At 35.3% G+C, this 17,534-nt stretch overlaps 2 protein-coding genes across 2 annotated transcripts; both read right to left on the reverse strand.

Annotated features, from left to right (window-relative positions):
- Positions 1-15,587: 15,587 nt before the first annotated feature.
- K441DRAFT_550970 (HET-domain-containing protein) lies at positions 15,588-15,836 on the reverse strand (the record flags this gene model as incomplete). Its single annotated transcript, XM_067643073.1, has 1 exon — positions 15,588-15,836. A coding segment is annotated over one exon (249 nt), but the record flags the coding sequence as incomplete, so codon positions are not given.
- An 802-nt stretch (positions 15,837-16,638) lies between these two features.
- Positions 16,639-17,496, reverse strand: K441DRAFT_656732 (60S ribosomal protein eL36). Its single transcript, XM_067648048.1, has 4 exons — positions 17,407-17,496; positions 17,187-17,287; positions 16,929-17,010; positions 16,639-16,832 (listed from the first exon to the last, which is right to left on the reverse strand). Exons 1-4 carry the CDS (start codon positions 17,461-17,463, stop codon positions 16,752-16,754), a joined length of 321 nt encoding a protein of 106 aa, XP_067506236.1. The 5' UTR covers positions 17,464-17,496; the 3' UTR covers positions 16,639-16,751.
- Between the last annotated feature and the right edge of the window lie 38 nt (positions 17,497-17,534).

The following is a 17,534-nucleotide window of genomic DNA, read 5'->3' on the forward strand; positions in this document are numbered from 1 at the left end:
GCCCTAGCATTTAAAGCATTACGTTACTAGAAATGTCGTCTCGTGCCTTATAACTAGGTAGTAGTCTCCTCCTAGAAAGAGGCCCCAATTAAATAGCGTATTTGCTATTTCTTCTAACTATACGCCTATAATAAGTAACAATTAAACTTTTCCTCCCGTTTAGACTCTTTCTAATCTTTTCCACGCCAGCCTTTTTACTATAAGTCCCGCTATAGTGCAGTTCTGCTTTATTATGTCCTCTATTGTCTACTTAGCCTCTAGGCCCTAGATGGCAAGGCTTATAGGCACCGCGTAAACCTCTACTAGTATTAGTGGTACGGTTAGTATAGCAAAGCGTCCTAGGACCTTTATTTACTCCGTTTCTTATAATAATCTATCTTTCGTGTCTTTATCTATAACGTACACCCTAATGTCGCTACTCTGTAGCTTCTTTACGGCTTATATTTTATAGGTATCTAGGGGTCCTACGGCCTAGAGCTTATGTACTAGGGCTTAGCTATTCTATTTTAAGGTTTCCTTACAGTCGGCAGCGTTACCTATGCGGATTATAATCTCGTTTACTTTTGTAGGTTTATAGGCAGCTTATCTTATAGCTTGGGGCATTATAGGTATAGTGGTAGCGGCGTATGCGTACGATAGCGGGCCTATAAACACCGGTCCGCTCTTTATAGCCATTGTTGCGGCCCTCTAAAGGGCACCAATATCTGTCCGGATTGCTTTTATATCTTAGGTATACTATTCCTAGATTCCTTAGGTCTAGATAAGCTCCGCTAATATAGCGAAGGCTACCCAAAGGGTTGTGATCGCGGTAGTAAGGAAGGAGAGCATAGTAGTACGCTCCTTATCTGCATTAAGAGATCATTCCTGTAGCGCCTGCTAGGTTTATTCTACGGCTTATATAGTCTATAGGACGCGTTCTTAAAGGGCGCGTTATTTAATTGGGGTCGTTAAGGTTAGGGGTAGGGGCTTATTTATTTATTATGATCCGGCTTCAGGGGCTATATACTAGAAAACACCACGTATACCTCCACTAACGCCGAATTGGGGTGTGTGATATTGATAGGAAGGGTTTTTATAGTCTTCTAAAGCTTGTGGAAGCTCTATTGGGCTTATTTTAAGGGTTTCTTTAGCAGGCAATTGCATCGTAACGTGACCTATTTATAACCTTAAATATTTTATAACCTTCTAGGTTAGAATACTCTTTTATAGCAATAGTAAGGAAATTTACCCTATACTAGTGTCTTATAAGCCCCTTCTAGTTCTTAGGCAGAGGTGGTAACTTATCGCGATAAATTTTCCTATAATATTTTAGGCCTATATAGAAGGCTACCTAAAGTGCTTTAAAGCTGTCTACCTCCTTAAGGTAAGTTAAATGAGCTATATATTGTTTAGGTAGCTTCCTTAATTATTTACCTTTTATAATATTGTCTTTCTTAATAGCTACGCCGTCTTTATCCTATAAGTTATCCTCTATAGGTATATATTCGTAATACGGTTATTAACGGGTTAAGGAAGCTAAGAAACTTAAGGATCCTTTAGTAGGAATTAATTAAGGTTCTAGCGTCTTATTTAGGGTAGGAAGGGTAGGTAGGAAATTGTCCTTTAAGGTTTATAAGCTTGCTACGTTATCGTCTTAATTGGTTGCTTAGTCTTAATTTCCACTAGAATCTACCTGTCGATTTCTACCGTTTTCCACTTAAATCTTATTTAAAGTCTCGTCGTCCTTATCTAACGTTTTATTAAGCTCTTCCTAAAGCGTCCTATTAATATATAATATATTAATTACCTCCAAAATTTAATTAGCGTGTTTTTGGAGCAGATTTGTAAGATTTAGCTAACTGTTATTATAGAGCAATTGCTTATTAAACGTTACGTCTCTTATTTAAATTACCTTTTTTTTACTAGGTATATAGACCCTAAAGATATTTATTAACTGGTACCTAACTAGGTATCTAATATAAGCTCTTAGCTTAAGCTTTTAAGTATATAGGAGGTTATATTTAAGCGGGTAAGCTCTATAGCCGTATATATATAGATAGGCTATATTTAGCTTTAATGGCGAGAGCCCTAGTGCTAACTAAAGCTTCTTAAAAGGTGTTATTTAGCTAAGCTGGGCGTTTAGTATCCGATTAATTAAATATACTATAGCTCTAACGATCTCTAGCTAGAGCTCTTCTGGTAATTAAGCTTCGATTTATATATAACAAGACTTAATAATAATTACCCCCCTAAAACGTTTAGTAGAATTGTTCTAAGACTTTATATATAGGGCCGATTACTCTACCATAATTCCTTCTTGGTTTATCTAACTATAGAAGTCGCTACTAAGGGAGGTCTCGCCATTAACTTAGATAACCGCAATCTTCTAATTATATTAACGCTTCACCCTATTTAAATATTATATAATTGCTTACGTTAACAACGACTTTTAGGCAAAGGTCTCCACCTTATTTATCTGTAAGAATTCGTTATAAAAATATATCGTCTAGTTGTAACTATTATACGCCACGATTATTACGGACGCTTTAAGTACGATATTACGACTACTTAGAGAGGAGTTGGAAGAAGCTAGTTGGTTAATAAGAGCACGGTCTAGGATAGAGCCGGTAGAACTATGTAATGAGAAATAGTAACTAAGGTTATATAATAAGCTCTGTAAGCTCTATAGGATCTATAAGGAACGTCTTACGTACCTTACGTACCTCACGTACCTTACGTACAAGAAGGATTTCATAGGAGTACAGTTGTGTATTTAAGGACCCTTAGTCCTACCTAGATAGTTCCTTTCTTATAGTAATTCTTAAAATATAATTAGAGTTAATCTATTAGGCAACCACTCTACCAGTTATTATTACGTTATTAACTTCCTATATTACCTACACACCTAGCCCATTAATAAGTCTACCGTAGTTCTTACTATAAGGCTCCGTTATACAATTACTACCTAGTTATAGTATTAGAAGTTAAATAACATGCTACTAAAAGCAGCTGTAACGACGCCATTAACGGCAGTAACGACCTTAGGGTTAGGTAACGATACCAGCATAATAGATACTAACTTACAACTAGTTATAGTCGGATAGTTATAGGTAATAATTAATTAATTAACAGATAATAATACAGCACTTAAAAATAGGGTTAACGGAATAGGAGTAGCTAAAGTTAAGTTACCTTTAATTAAACAATTCTTAGGAAAGAGATTAAAGCTTAAAGGATTTCTTACGTAAATACACTTTAAAGTTATATAGGAAGGAGTAAAATTAGCAATACCTATAGATTAAGTAGCGTACGCAGGATTATTCCTAACAGAAAGGGCGCTTAAATAGTTTAAACCCTATCTTACAGAAATATAGGACAATAGTATAATAACCACTAATTAGGAGGTATGGTATATATTTACAAGCTAGGCAGGATTTACGGAATAATTAATATAAATATTTAGGGACCTAGAAGTAACAACTATAGTAAAAAAAAAGCTTTAGGACCTAATATAGCGAACCTTAACAATTAAGTATATAGCGCAATTTTAAATATTAGCTACGTAGGTTAAATAGAATAATAAGGCGCTTATAGCATAGTACAAACAGGGACTTAAGGCAAAAGTCTAGGACGTAATTATTCTAATAAAAGATGCGGATATCCTTAGGAAATTAATAGATTAAGTAATTAAGATTAATAATAGGATCTTCTAAAGGGAACAGGCTAAGAGAAGCTAGGATAGAGTTTTATAGTTATATAAGACGTAGAGTACGTAATAACTAAAGCTAAATTAGAAACTATAGTATAGCGCAGAGCTAATAGACCTAAGCGGTACTAAAGAAACCTATAGAAAATAGAGAAAATAACTATAGAAACCTAAAAGTTAAGGATTAAGTAATTATAGGACTAGGGAGTATAGGCTAAACCAAGGATCTTATTAGCAGAAGACGTTTAAGCGGACTCTATAATAAAAGCAATAGTTTAAAAATAAAGCTTATATAAATTGTAAAAAACAAGGTTATTTTACTAGAGACTATAGAAGTAGTTAGAGTTACTATACAGTAAAGGGAACTAGACTAATAGTATATAATATATACGTATAGAGGGACAATAATATACTACAAGGGATAAAAGAATATTTAATTAGAAGTTTTATATTTTGTTATAATAACGCATGCCAAATTTATAAAGACGCTAAGTATAGTGCAAGCTATTAGCCATAAGAGCTAAAGTTAAGAGGACTTAAAGAAACTAAAGAGTTAAACAAAGAATAAAATTAACTCTATAAGCTAGATTAAGATATTATAATAATATACGGATAAAGATTAATAATAATAATAATAGAGTTGGAGTACTTATTAATTAATAGTAATAAGGTAAATAAAGGAACTAACTAGGGGTATCTAAGCCTTAATAACGTAATAGAAGTAAAGACCGAAACCACTATAAAGCAAGGTTTAGTAACAGGTATTATAACACCATTAAATATAATATCCATTGCTTTATAAGATGGAAGAAGTAATATCTAAAGGCGATTAAGTAAGCAGACGACTGCTAGTGCTAGCTTATTACTTAATAAAGGCAAAAGGCTAAAGGCTTAAGATTTTTAAGATAAGATAAGAGATAACTAAGATTCTTAAGACGAGATAAGGTATACTTAAGGACCTATAATAGACAATAACCAATAGAGTAGAGTAACGGCTTAGTTTAGCGACATATAAATAAGCTTAGGACGAAGTTTCCTAAAAGCATAAGACTCTTAAAACGAGATAAGAACACTAGTTAAGCCTAGTTAAACTAAGGCTAGGGTACAGCTTAAGAAAGAAGCAAGCTTAGGATTAAAGAATCTAAGGGATTAAGAATTCGGAGTATAAATAAGGACACCTATAAGTAAGAGGTAAGAGGCTTCGCTACAGATTAGGGAATCTATAGTATAAATAGTAGTTAGACTAGGAGACAGATATATAGACCTAGAAGACTTACTAGGGGAACGAAGTGTTCAGCCTAAAGATTAAAAAGTTAATACTACGATTAAAAAGTAAAAGAACTTTAAGAATCTAATTATAAGACGCAAATAATAAGAAACCATAGACAAATTTAGAGCAAAAATCCTTATATGGCAAGAACAGAAACTAGACTAGAGTTCTAGTATAATAGGTCGTATATAAGACAGGGCACTAGTATAAAGAATTACTAATAGGCTAAGAGTAGGTACGCTAAGAGCTAAGTAGCTTACTAAACTAGAAAATATAGAGGATTTAGGGATTCTAACTAGGTTTAAGGAACGGCATATAAAAGGCTATTACGACGTAGTAAGGAGAAGATACTTCCTTACGGATAAGCCGTATACACTCTAATAACTATACTAAAGGTGGTATAGGCAAAGACATAATAATAAGTAGGAAGATTTCTATATATAGTTAAATAAGAGAGTTATCTAGGACTACCTAATTACGGAAAAAGTAATAAATTATATTAAGGGAGCCTTAATTATAATATTAAAAGATTTAGAGGAACAATTAAAAGACTAAAGAAGTAAAAAATATATCTTAGTACCTGCGAATAAAGTCGCAACGTTTAGATTAATATAATAGAGGTTTAAACTTAAGGATAAAAACGAGTTAAGAGTTAACCTAAAGCACCTAGCGCATTATATATTGGCATAGATTGTATATATAAATAATATATACAATATATACAAAAATCCAAAAGAAAAAAACCGGAAATACCCTATAAGGATATATTGGGCGCTAAATAAGCGATAGTATAGAAATACTAAGTATATACACAGCTAGCATCTAGTAAAAGTTTAAGAGTTAAAAGACTTAATACTTTAACCAAGAAGATTCCTTATAGAAGAATGCTTAGACGGATAATAGTGGTAGGAATATCTAGAGAATACGTGTCTATAGTATATTAAGGATAAAAAACGAATAAAGTATTAGCTAAAGAGTAAGTTAAGTATATAAGGATCTAGCAGCTAACAGTTAGGAAAAGTAGAGGCCTATAGGACTAAAGGGAGCCAGTAATAGAGCCTTAGACCCTTAAAGGAATTTAAGAACAACACCTAAATTTATAAGTTAAATGGCAAGATTAATAGTTTAAAGCATTAATAGATAGTAAAGCAATAAGGAACTATATCTTACTAGCAGTAGTTAAAAGGATAGGGCTACTATATAGACAGAAAAAACACCCTTATCCGTTAGTTACGATTTCAGGAGATCTAATAGCCTATAGAGAAGGCATTATTAATCTTAAAATAGGACCTATTTAGATAACTATTAAAGAAAGACAAATCAAGATGTCTTTTAATATATTACTATTGGGAAAGGATAAGGTAGTACTAGAAATGCCTTAGTTATAGGAATACAATTTAAAGATTAATTGGGTTATAGGTTAGGTTAATATTAAAGATACCTAACGCCGTAAGATGTAATAATAAGCCAAGATAGTATAGTACTAAGTAGGGGCGACCTACAAAGAAATAGGTAAGGGACTAAGTTATGTACTAAAGAGATACTATAAGTACGGTAAGAAACTATAGTTACTAAAAAGTAAAAAGCTGTTAGAGTATATAGGTTAAGAAATAGTTAAACAATAATTGTCGGTATTACCTGGGGGTACTGCAATTGCAATATAAGGTAACTGGTTCTTGGTTTCATTCGTGTCTTTTTTGTCTACCAAAAGAGGAAGAAAGGGGTAGTAAAGGTCGGGCTATCTATCGGGCCGTAGGTGGTCAGGTGATCTATACTACGCCATACGGGCCCTGCCGCATACGCTCCACGCTATTCATCTGGTGACGATATTTACAACCCCTACTCGTACAGACAATAATATAATTAGTAGAGTAGGTTACCTAATAAATTAACTCTAATTATATTCTGAGATTTACTATAAAGAAGAGGACTATCTAAGGTAGGGACTGTAGTCCTTTAAGTACATAATCCAACTCCTAGAAAATGTACTAAGTATGTTAATACGTTAGTACGTTAGTATATTACGTTTCTACGTTTCTATATTCTTATATTCCAAACTTATAATATAACTAGCCACGTAACTCGGCTACCCCTTATCCTATAGCTCGATCGATTCCAGCGCCTCCTATACTGTCTTAACTAACCCGTGCATATCTCTTCTTAGTAGTTGTACTACTGCCGATATAAGGTCCGTAATAAAGCTATAGGATTTTTAACAGTAATATAGTTGTATAAATGGTAGAGCCTTTATAAGGCCTCTTAAAGTTTAAAGTTCTACTAGGCTTTTATTAATCCGCTACGCTAAACTTAATTAGGTATAGGCTTACCTAATTTAAATTAGATTTTTATAACTAGAACTTAATATAGGTATATAAGATCTTAGCTTAGATTTTACTAAAATTTAACTCTAAATTTAATATATAGCTACTTTTACCCTTATAACACCTCTCTTAAGCTTTTAAATACTCGCAAATATTAGGTATACCTATTAAATAAATATTTACTATCTAATTACCCCAAAAACAGCTTAATTAATTAGTTAGCAATACTGAGATAATATAGTAGCTGCCTATTAGTAATAGGCCTGCCTTTATTAATTTTTAAAAAGATTTAAAGCTTTAGTATTTAGTAACTAGCCTAAAGCTATATTTAACTGCTATATAAAGCGCTGCCATTTCTCTATTAAATACTTTCTATTTTAGATCTCTTATTATATAATTAACTAGCTTACCTTTAAAGGCGCCTATTATACCCCAGCCGTTAATATATATAGAGTTGCCATATAAGTAAAGTAGATCCTTAGTAGGTAACTCGCCTATAAGCTTAACTAACTTATTACTAAGGCTTAAGTCGGCTACTATCCTTATATTACTAGTAGAGCCAGAAAATAGCCCAGTTAGCAATTAAATTATTCTATTAGGTATGTTAGAAACATAGGGCAAATTACTAATACTACTCGAGTAGATACAGTGATGGAAAAGGTTATTATTCTGGATAGGGGAGGGTAAGAAATTTAAGGTTTCTTACTACGCTAGTGCCGCGACGGCACGTGACGGTAAGTTACCTCACGTAATAGTAATATGCCGCACGTAAGGGCAAATTGCCTTATTTCTGATACTAACAACTTTTCTTTTTATGGTTGCTATCTATATGTAAATAGACAGTATATAATAATATAACTATGGGCAGACTATAGCAGAATTTGGTAGGTAATACGCCTTATTCTGCTAACCCGGACTTTTACTAACTAATTATAATTTTTTATCCCCGGGATAGAAAATTGTTATTAGCTTACTTACTATTAGCGCCTTAGCGGCCCTCGCCGTATTTTCTACTCCCTCTTAACCTAACCTTTAACTTGTATATATAGAGTATTTATATTAACAAACGTCTCTAGTGCCTTATTTAGGTTTGCCTTTGTTATTATATTTGCTAGGTTATCTTGGCTATTAATCTATTAAATCTTAAAGAGTTCTTAATACTTATAAGATTGCTATAGTGCTATAATATTAATTATAAGGCGCTTCTCCTTTGTGGTACTAAGCTTAACTAAACACTTATAGAGGGAATATAAGTTGGTGTATATAATTGTAGGGATAACGGGGAGTTTAAGTTAATCTGTAATTATTTTTAAGGTAGTTCTAATTGCAATTGCTATATTAACTCCACTAACTATTCTATATATCTCTAACACTAGAACGCTTTAAGTAACGCGTTTACTCTTAGTTAAGCTCTAATAAATAAGATTACCGTAGATTATAAAGTTACTCTCTCCAGTAGATTTATTCGCGATAATAATCTTATATCCTAGCTAAGAGCTAAAATCTTTATTATTTATAAACAATCTATTAATAAATATAAAAAGCTTGGCGGTAGGAAAATTAATAGGCACGTAGAGTAGTCCTTAATTGAGATGGCTCCTTTGCTAGAAAAGACGCTTATTTAGGGCAAGAATATCCTCCTTAGTTAGTTTTTGGTGTTAAGCGGCAACAGAGAGATTAAAGGAAGCTTTAGGTTAATAGATAGAAGCTATATAAGCTCCGTAAGCGCGTTGCTCCATATATCTTTACTTTAGAGAATTAACGTTAATAATGTTAATCTTCTTACCTTAACCTTTCTGGCGTAGGGCAATAGAATCCTTGTTTAGGGAAATAATGCATCTATTAAAGAGTAATAGTATTATTAAATTAAGTCTTTCCTTTAGCTTTGCTATAAGATTTGCCTTTACTAGCTTATCTTCTTTAAGAGCTAAGAATTGGTTGTCTCCTAAGATAATTATATCGTCCGTTTATATGCTAACGATTCTAAATGGAGTTCTTATGGCTGTAATAAGGAAGCAGGGATTAAATGTAGAAGTAGTTATTAAAAGCTTCTCTTTATAGTGCTTGCTGTAAGTAGCCCACTAATAAGTTCCTGCCTCTGTAATTCCATATAGTAGCTTAAGCACAGCCATAATCGTATCTTTGGGATATTAGTGGCGAATTTACTCTAGAAGGTATGCTAGTATTAAGCGCTAAAGGCATATCTCTGATTGGGTATAGGCTTAGGTAATATCTCGCAAATAAACCGCCATTCTATTCTTTATTAAGGAGGGAGCTAGCGTAATAATAACTNGCTAACTAGCTNNTTAAATTATAGGGGATTNCNTAAGAATTANTTCCTTNCCGTNNTNGTTATAACCTTAAATAACTAGCCTTAACTTCTTAAATAGGGTATTAGTAGCTTTGCCTTTAATCTCGTTAACTATTTTTAACCTAAATATGCGAACCCCATTAAACTTAGCAGGGTTATACTTCTTAAACTTAAAGACTTCTTTTATAATAAAACCGTTAATCTCCTGCTTATTAGATGCTTGGAAAGGAGCTCCTAGAGTTATAATACGGCCTTCCTTTCGGAGCTATTTTGTGAGCTTAAAGTTAGCCTTCTCTTTAGCTGTTATAAAGGCCATTAACAGCTTAACTCTATTCTTAATGGTGGTAATAAGTTGCTCTTTAAAATTAATAAGGTATTGGCGGTTTTGTAATCCTTTTAGGCGACCTCTACCGCGTTATAGTTGCGGTGTATCTACTACAGTTATATTGGGGTTGTAGTCGCCTTCTAGGGCACGTTAATTGTGGTTCTCCTCTAGGGCATCTCCTGGGGTATCTTCTAGGGTATTTTATAAAGGCTTAAAACTGTTATTTTTATAATAAGGCTTAATAATAGTTAAATGGAATTAAGTAGGTCTATAGGGCATCTAAAGAGTATAAGTCTAACTATTAATTATAATAAGTTTATATAGGCCTAACTATCCTCCCTTTTTACGCCATATGCGTACCTTAGATTAGAGTGGCAGATTAAGTATAGTTAAGGTATTTGGGCCATTTCTTATTTCTAGTACATTGTTGACCTAGCGCGTAGCGTAGAGACGTTATACCTTCTTTATTGCCTTGTAAATTGCCTTAGCTCATTATATAATAGAGGGAGATAGTAGAGAATTGTTAGTTATTTAAGGGTAGGCGCTAAAGACTAGCAATGTAGGTACGAGCCTATCTAGGCTAGCGGTATTATTAACAGCCTTAACAGCCATCTATAGGATAAGCTCTTTGCTAGCACCCTCTAGTTCTAAAGAAATAATCTTATATACGCGGTATAATGGCGTATAGTATTGTTCTACCTTTTTAATACTATTATATACCTTAACGGGGACTTCCTTAACCTTAATTATTATTGCCTTTACCTATTATTAAAACTCTATAGATAAGAAGTTCTTTCCTGCGTTATAAACGATTTAATTAAGGGGTCCTAGGTAGATATTAATCTAGTATAATTAAAGAGTATCCTATGCGTTTCTAGCTAATATATCTTTTAAAAAGCGTGCGGCTTAGAAGGAGGTTAAGAAGTTAATAACTTGGAGTACTAGCTTACCGCTAAGATATATAACATCTATAATAATATAGAAGTTAAAGTCGTAGTTGTTTTTAAGGGTAAACTTAAATCGGCTAGGGGACTTCTGGTTTATTTGGTAGTAATAGTAGTACTTTATAAGATATTTAATTGCCTTAACCTTAACTTTATAACCTGCTTATTAAAGAACCCTAAGCAGTTAGTGAACGGATGGGTGGCTAAAACAACAATATAGTTAACGTAGCTTTAACTTGGTTAAGTAACTCTAAGCAACGCTTCTTTTTAGCTATTAAAGGAGCAACTAAGGGTAACCCTACTTGCGTACAACGGGCACCTAATTATCTCCCTAAACAAGTATATTCTTAAGGTTATTAAGCTTAATGCCTAATTTATCTATATCTTGGATGTAGAATAGAAACGGGGTATTTGCGGGAATAATATAGAAAGTAATATATCCTAATGGGGTTTAGACCTTAATTATGCTGAGAGAGATTATAGTACCCTTACTAAAGCGAATTATATATTAGCCTGCCGTTAATTAGTTAATCTAAATAGAACTATTAAGCTGCTAAAGAGCTTAGACTTAAGATTCTCCTACTATAGATACTCTTGCGGCTCTAGTATCTGGTATAATACCATAAAAGACGTTCACTGAGTATCTGTTATTAAAGGAGAACGCGGAACTTTTCTTTAGCTTATTAAAGATATCTAACCTTGTAACAGAATGGAGCGTAGATTGGTTATTAAGGACAGCAACGGTTTATATGCTATTTACCTTATTATACTTGGTAAAGTATTAGTTAGGAGAGTAGTCCTCAATTTCTATATCTATAAGGAGCTATTTAGCCTCGTTAATCTCACCCTTAAGATCTTCTTCGCCTTTATATTAAACCAGGAAGCTTTAAAAGTAGGCTATAGTAACTTCTTAGTTTCCGACATTTCGTGCGCTTTAGCGAAACTTATTATATACCTCCTTTTATCTATTAAGGGGGTGTCTAGTTAACTAGCAATTTGGCTTCTTATAAATGTAGCATTTCTTCTGCTAATTGTTATAAAATAAACCTCCACAAGGACCTCTACAATTACTTTATAGTCGACGTTAATTATACCCTCTACCGTATCCCCTACCACAACCACTATATGTTTAATTAGTCTAGTTATAATCATATTAGTCAGCCGGGTTAATTAAAGTAGGTTAGAGTTAGGCGTTAAATTACTATACTTCTTAAGAGCGTAGGGCGGTGCCAATAAAGGATCTTAATTAAGTATATACTTCTTTATAAGTACTTATAGGGTTAAAGAGAGTAAGGTTATATTATTTAACACCTTAGCATACGCTAATAACTTAATCGCGTAGGCTAAAGTCCTCTTAATATAATTCGGATAAACTACGCTAAATTGTCTGGAGTTAATTAAAGAGCTTTTAAAGATAATTAAGTTAAGAGGCACCTAGGTTTATAGCAATAATTTTTAGGAAGGTAGTCTCTCTCTACTTTAATATATACTACTGCTTATTCTCCTCTATTTTAAAGTAGTATCTTATTTTATATATTATTCGGTTAAAATCATATCCTTTTTCTACCAAATGATTATAATAGAAGGTACTAGCTTGGCCCTTAAGCATAACTAAATAAGTAATATAGTATTAATTAGGTTCTAGTCTAACCTTCTAGTAATAGTTATAGAAGATACGTAACTTTAAATTAAGGATATTATACAGTTCTCCGCTAAACTTCTTCTCTTATTCCAAATAAAGCTTTATAAGCTCTATAAGCATTTTTAAGGTACCTCTAATTAGTATTTAGCTGCATTACATTATAGGCTGCAATAGTGATATAGATCTAGTCGGTGGAGTTTAAAGGTTATTAGACCGCGAAGTAAGGGGATCTTGCGCTTATTGGGGGTTATTAATCGAGGCTGTAGGTTAAGCTGGTTAATATAGGGGAGTTAAAGACAGAGGTGGAGGCGATGGATATAGAATGTTAAAACTCGTGCCTGGAGTAATAGAGTTAGAACGCGTCTCTAATGGTGTATTACTTAGGTTCCATCGTAATTTAAGCTTCTTTATAGTGCGTAATTGGTGCTTAATCTCTTATAGAGTCCATTTATGCTCTTCCTTTGTATTAATAACGTGTTCCTAAATATTGTCCCTAATACTACCCCTATCTATAGGGACAAATACTCTATACTCCTAAAGGAAGTTACGGAAGTCCCGTATAATATCTTTATTTATAGGAACCTATGTTTCCTTTATCTATCTAATAAAGTCCTCCTTTATATAATACTATAGCGCGGTATTATCGTATTTGCTATCTTTATAGTGTTCTATACGGTATACTAAGAATCCATTTAGGTCCTGTTGCTTAGTGGTTACAAAGTTAGTTACGGCTCTGTCCCATATCTCTAGGTTAATATCTTTCTCATACTTCTTCAGATAGGTTAACGCTATGGTAGGTAGAATCGACGAGGTGTTATACGTTAAAGGTAGGCAGGATTTTCGGTTTTATAGTATCTCGTAGGTTTACTGTCTAAAGGTGGGCAATTTAAGATATTGTTCGACGCGTTTCGGACGTTAACTTGGGACCTTAAATTCAGTAACACTTCTAACCTAAAGTACTTAACCAAATCTTCGTAAACGTGATTATTCTACATAATAGACGTAACTTAGTATCTCCTAGTACTTAATAACACTTCTATTACTAGTTTTCCGCAAGTTTAAGGTAGCACAGTATCGCCGGGATCCATTCCATATAAGCGCATATAGCACCCCTATATAAGACTGTCTCTTCTATCAATAACCTAGCTGCTCTATAGTTAACTATATATTTAACCACTGATTAGTGTTGGAAACACAAGGCAAATCACTAATACTACTCGAGTAGATACAGTGATAGAAAAGGTTGTTGTTCTGAATAGGGGAGGGTAAGGAATTTAAGGTTCCTCACCACGCTAGTGCCGCGACGGCACGTGACGGCAAGTTGCCTCACGTGACGGCAATATGCCGCACGTAAGGGCAAATTGCCTCATTCCCGACAAGGTATAACTACCGCTTATAATTTAATATAGCAATACTTAGTATAGCCAGAGTAGAGGATATTTTATAGACGACTATTTACTAGCCAAGTAATTAGGTAATAAGTTCCGTTAATAAATTTCTATACTTTACTTATATTAAAATGCTCCTTAGTAGCATTAGCGTACTCTTAAAGCCTCTTTAAAGTTAACTACTTTAAGTTCTAAAAAGGCCGCTCCTTTTACTAAGCAGTTAGAAATAGAATAGTGATTTTAAAGATATTGCTAAGCCACCTAGGGCTTTAACCAAATACGTGTATTATATTACTAAGTTAATAGGGTATTACTAGCCGCTAAAGGACTATATAGAGGGTAGTAATTAGAGGCGCAAATTAGCAATTGCTAAAGGTAACATCCTTAAGCTTTAGCAACTCCGCGAGCTAAACAATCTTAGCCTTACTAAATTATATATAGGATTAATACCTAACTTTAGTAAGCTCCTTATAAAAGAATAGTAGGAAGTTGTATTAATTATAAGGTAGAGCTAGGTATAGGTGCGGTATAAAATAATAAGGTAAATTATTATCCTTAAAATCCTTATCTTTATTTTTTAAACTCGGCGTCGTTAAAATCGCTTAGTAGAAGTGCGGTTAAAGTAGTAATAGAGGAGGCAGCTATAGCGACAGTAGTAGCGCTAATTAATAGAGCTATAAGAGCTTTATAAGATAACTTAGTAGCTATAGCTAATTAGTATAAGGAATAGGTGGATAATAAGGTTAAGAAGCTAAGCAGCCCTTAAATCCGAGTTCAGCTTATAAGGAAGCTTTAATTTAATTAATAGGAGGCTTAGCTAAGATTACCAAATTGCGTAACATCACGATCGTCGTTTTATTACCACAAGAAGCTTAATATAAGATAGGCTTATTATACGATTTTAAAACTTCAAAAAATACAAGACTTAACGCCAGCTCGTGAGGAAACTAAGCATGGCTCCCTTGCAGAGTCTCTCGCCTAAATCAGCATCCTCTAAGCCGTATTCGAACTCCCTACAGGCCTCCTAAATTAGCTCCAACTAGTATAAGGAAATTCGCGAAATCCGTCTATTTTGGTGAGTATAACTCCCTTAGCACCCCTACGGTTATCGATAAGAGCTAGCCAATAGAGTCAATAGGATTAAGGGTCCGTGACCATACGCGTACTTTTGATTCCGATGTTCGCGCACAGACCACCTTCTCGTAGGGTCTTATCGTGCTAAGGGATATTAGCTCTCCAGCCCAAATGAGGAACAGTGCTTGTATAATGTCACGGTAGGGTAAATCACAGGACAGAGAAGGGTTGCCGAGCATAGGTTGGCTGCATTTAAGCTATATAAGCACGTAGAAACTAAAGGTTCCTAGGTGCGCGAGAACTATACTGTACATAAGTCAGTAGCCAAGGCGCGCTAGCCTAATTAAGCTAGACAGCTTGCTATCGTTTCTCCTTAACCCCAGCTACTGCAATTCTAGTGTCGCGACCCAGAGCCAGAGCCTCATGTTTGCACTATTTAACTGCTAGTCATCTACCCGCGTTTATATCCTCCTCACGTTACGCCCCGTACATAGAGCCATAGACCCATGTTCAAAGTTAGAAAATGGGGCTGTATTAGTTGTAAATAATTAAATACAGAAATACAAGAAGTTAAAAGTTTAATAGCACTTCGTTTAGGTCGTAGCCTAACACGGCGGGTAAACCACCCTAAAATGTATGCTCGGACGCGGTTGCCGATAAATTGATGGAAGAATTGGTACATACCCGCCCCATTAGACTAGCTTCTCGTAGCCAGTCTTCTTTAGAATCTTGAATAATGTCAATCCAGAGGTATCGGATGCCGAGTTTCCTGGCAGCAAGAATAGCCTCTTGAAAAGTTTTTGACATCATTTCCCACGGTACTTGTGACCTGAAGAGCTTGATGTTATTTTTCAACAGCTTTATTGGACAATTTTTCACCCCAGCAATTGTTGAGTTACGTAACAAGACCCTTGTGGAGGAAGTGAACTCCGACAGGAGTCGTACCTAAGTTTTGAGAAGGTACACCCACGTCTAATAGCCTGGTGGGAAGGCTTTCGGCGACTCTGTTCATGTCAAGCCACCGATTGCAGTTGTTGTTATTGGTGCATTCCAGAAGCCAGCTCCTTATCTTTTTAAGAGCGAGTAGTGTTAAGAACATTATCTAAACCACCACTGTTCCAACTCCAACGGGAAAGCGTGTTGGAGTGCCGGGTTATCATTGAGGAATTTCATTCCACGAGGCTAAGCAACCTCTGGATATTTCTTCTGGGGTACCACTAACTCGAGCTAGGCCTTAGCCTAAGAACAGCGATTTCACAGATTGCTTCAACCCACTGCAGTTCCTGAACAGTTTACTAGAAAGGGAAAAGCAATCGTATTAAAAATTTTATCTTTTAAAACAAAAGTATGATTGGGTGGTAGATCAGGATTTATATCTTTGTTGGTCTTGATAGCTATTCAGTGTGCATTTGCTCTAGCGCTGGGAACTTGCGGTAGGTATTAGAGGCAGCCTAAATAGGCAAGCAAACGGAAGGAAATTAATAGTGTAACGGCATTAGAGCAAGTAAATCTAGCATAGGCGTGGATTGGTGTGCGAGATATAAGTGTGTCGTGAATGTAGTAATCGAGAGTTTCAAAGAACATACTGTGGCTTGAGTTCCACCACAACACCATCAAAGCTAAGTGTTTAGTGAAATGCATTTTTTGATTCCGAATCTGCAGAGAGCAAGACTACAATTGACTCCATCCCGCATGAAACCGTCTTTCCATCGTTCCCTTCCTTGAAAGAGTAGAATCTGTAACAAATCATCCGAAGCCAAGAGAAACCGTCACCTTCATTCGTCCGCCCGCTTAGTGACCCGCCCGCCTTGATTCGGCAATGATCTTGGTCATCTCGTCGACCTTCCTCTTCGCACGGCCGAAAGTTCCGAGCTGGTGATTGTTAGTGTTCATGTTCGATTATGAGGATAGGCAGATGTGGGATGGGTGACAGTAGTGCTAACGAGCATGGGAAGTTAAATTACGCACCCTCTTCTTAGCCAGCTTGCGGGCACGCTTGTCCTTGCTGTTTCGGAGAAGTTCGATAACACGGCGCTCATATGGTGCGAGACTGTTCAAATGTCCAAAGTCAGTCATGGTCCCTCAATATTGCCTCTGCCTCTAATGTCCGCTAGTGTCGACGTGGTTTCCAGCCATAGCATGCTCGCACACGATTGTAATTATCATGGTGATTGTGGTAGACTTTTCCGCAAGAAGTGTGTCGCTCGGATTGAATTTTCGACGTACCCAGAAACCTCACGGACGACCTCTCTCACAAACGCGGTGCGGCGGCTCAAGTGTCCCTTTCTCCTCGAGATCTTCGTCTTGGGTTGGTAAGGCGTGACTTTCTGCAGTATCCCAATTGTATTAGCTGAAGTTCGTCTCAACTTGTTCCTCCCGCTGCTCGAGAGCAATTTCGAATTGCTGTTACGAGGGTTAGGAATGCGAGAGATGGATAATAACGTACGTGACCGGCATTCAAGCCGATAGCGAGGCCCGACTTTTGCTTGACTTCCTTCGGCATCGTGGATGGTGTTGTCGATTGTCGACCGTCGCTGGGAGAGATAGGTTTGAAAAGTCGGCGGAATGATGTTG

The sequence above is a fragment of the Cenococcum geophilum genome, assembly GCF_001692895.1.
Source record: "Cenococcum geophilum 1.58 unplaced genomic scaffold K441scaffold_12, whole genome shotgun sequence".
Classification (NCBI taxonomy): Eukaryota; Fungi; Ascomycota; class Dothideomycetes; order Gloniales; family Gloniaceae; genus Cenococcum; species Cenococcum geophilum.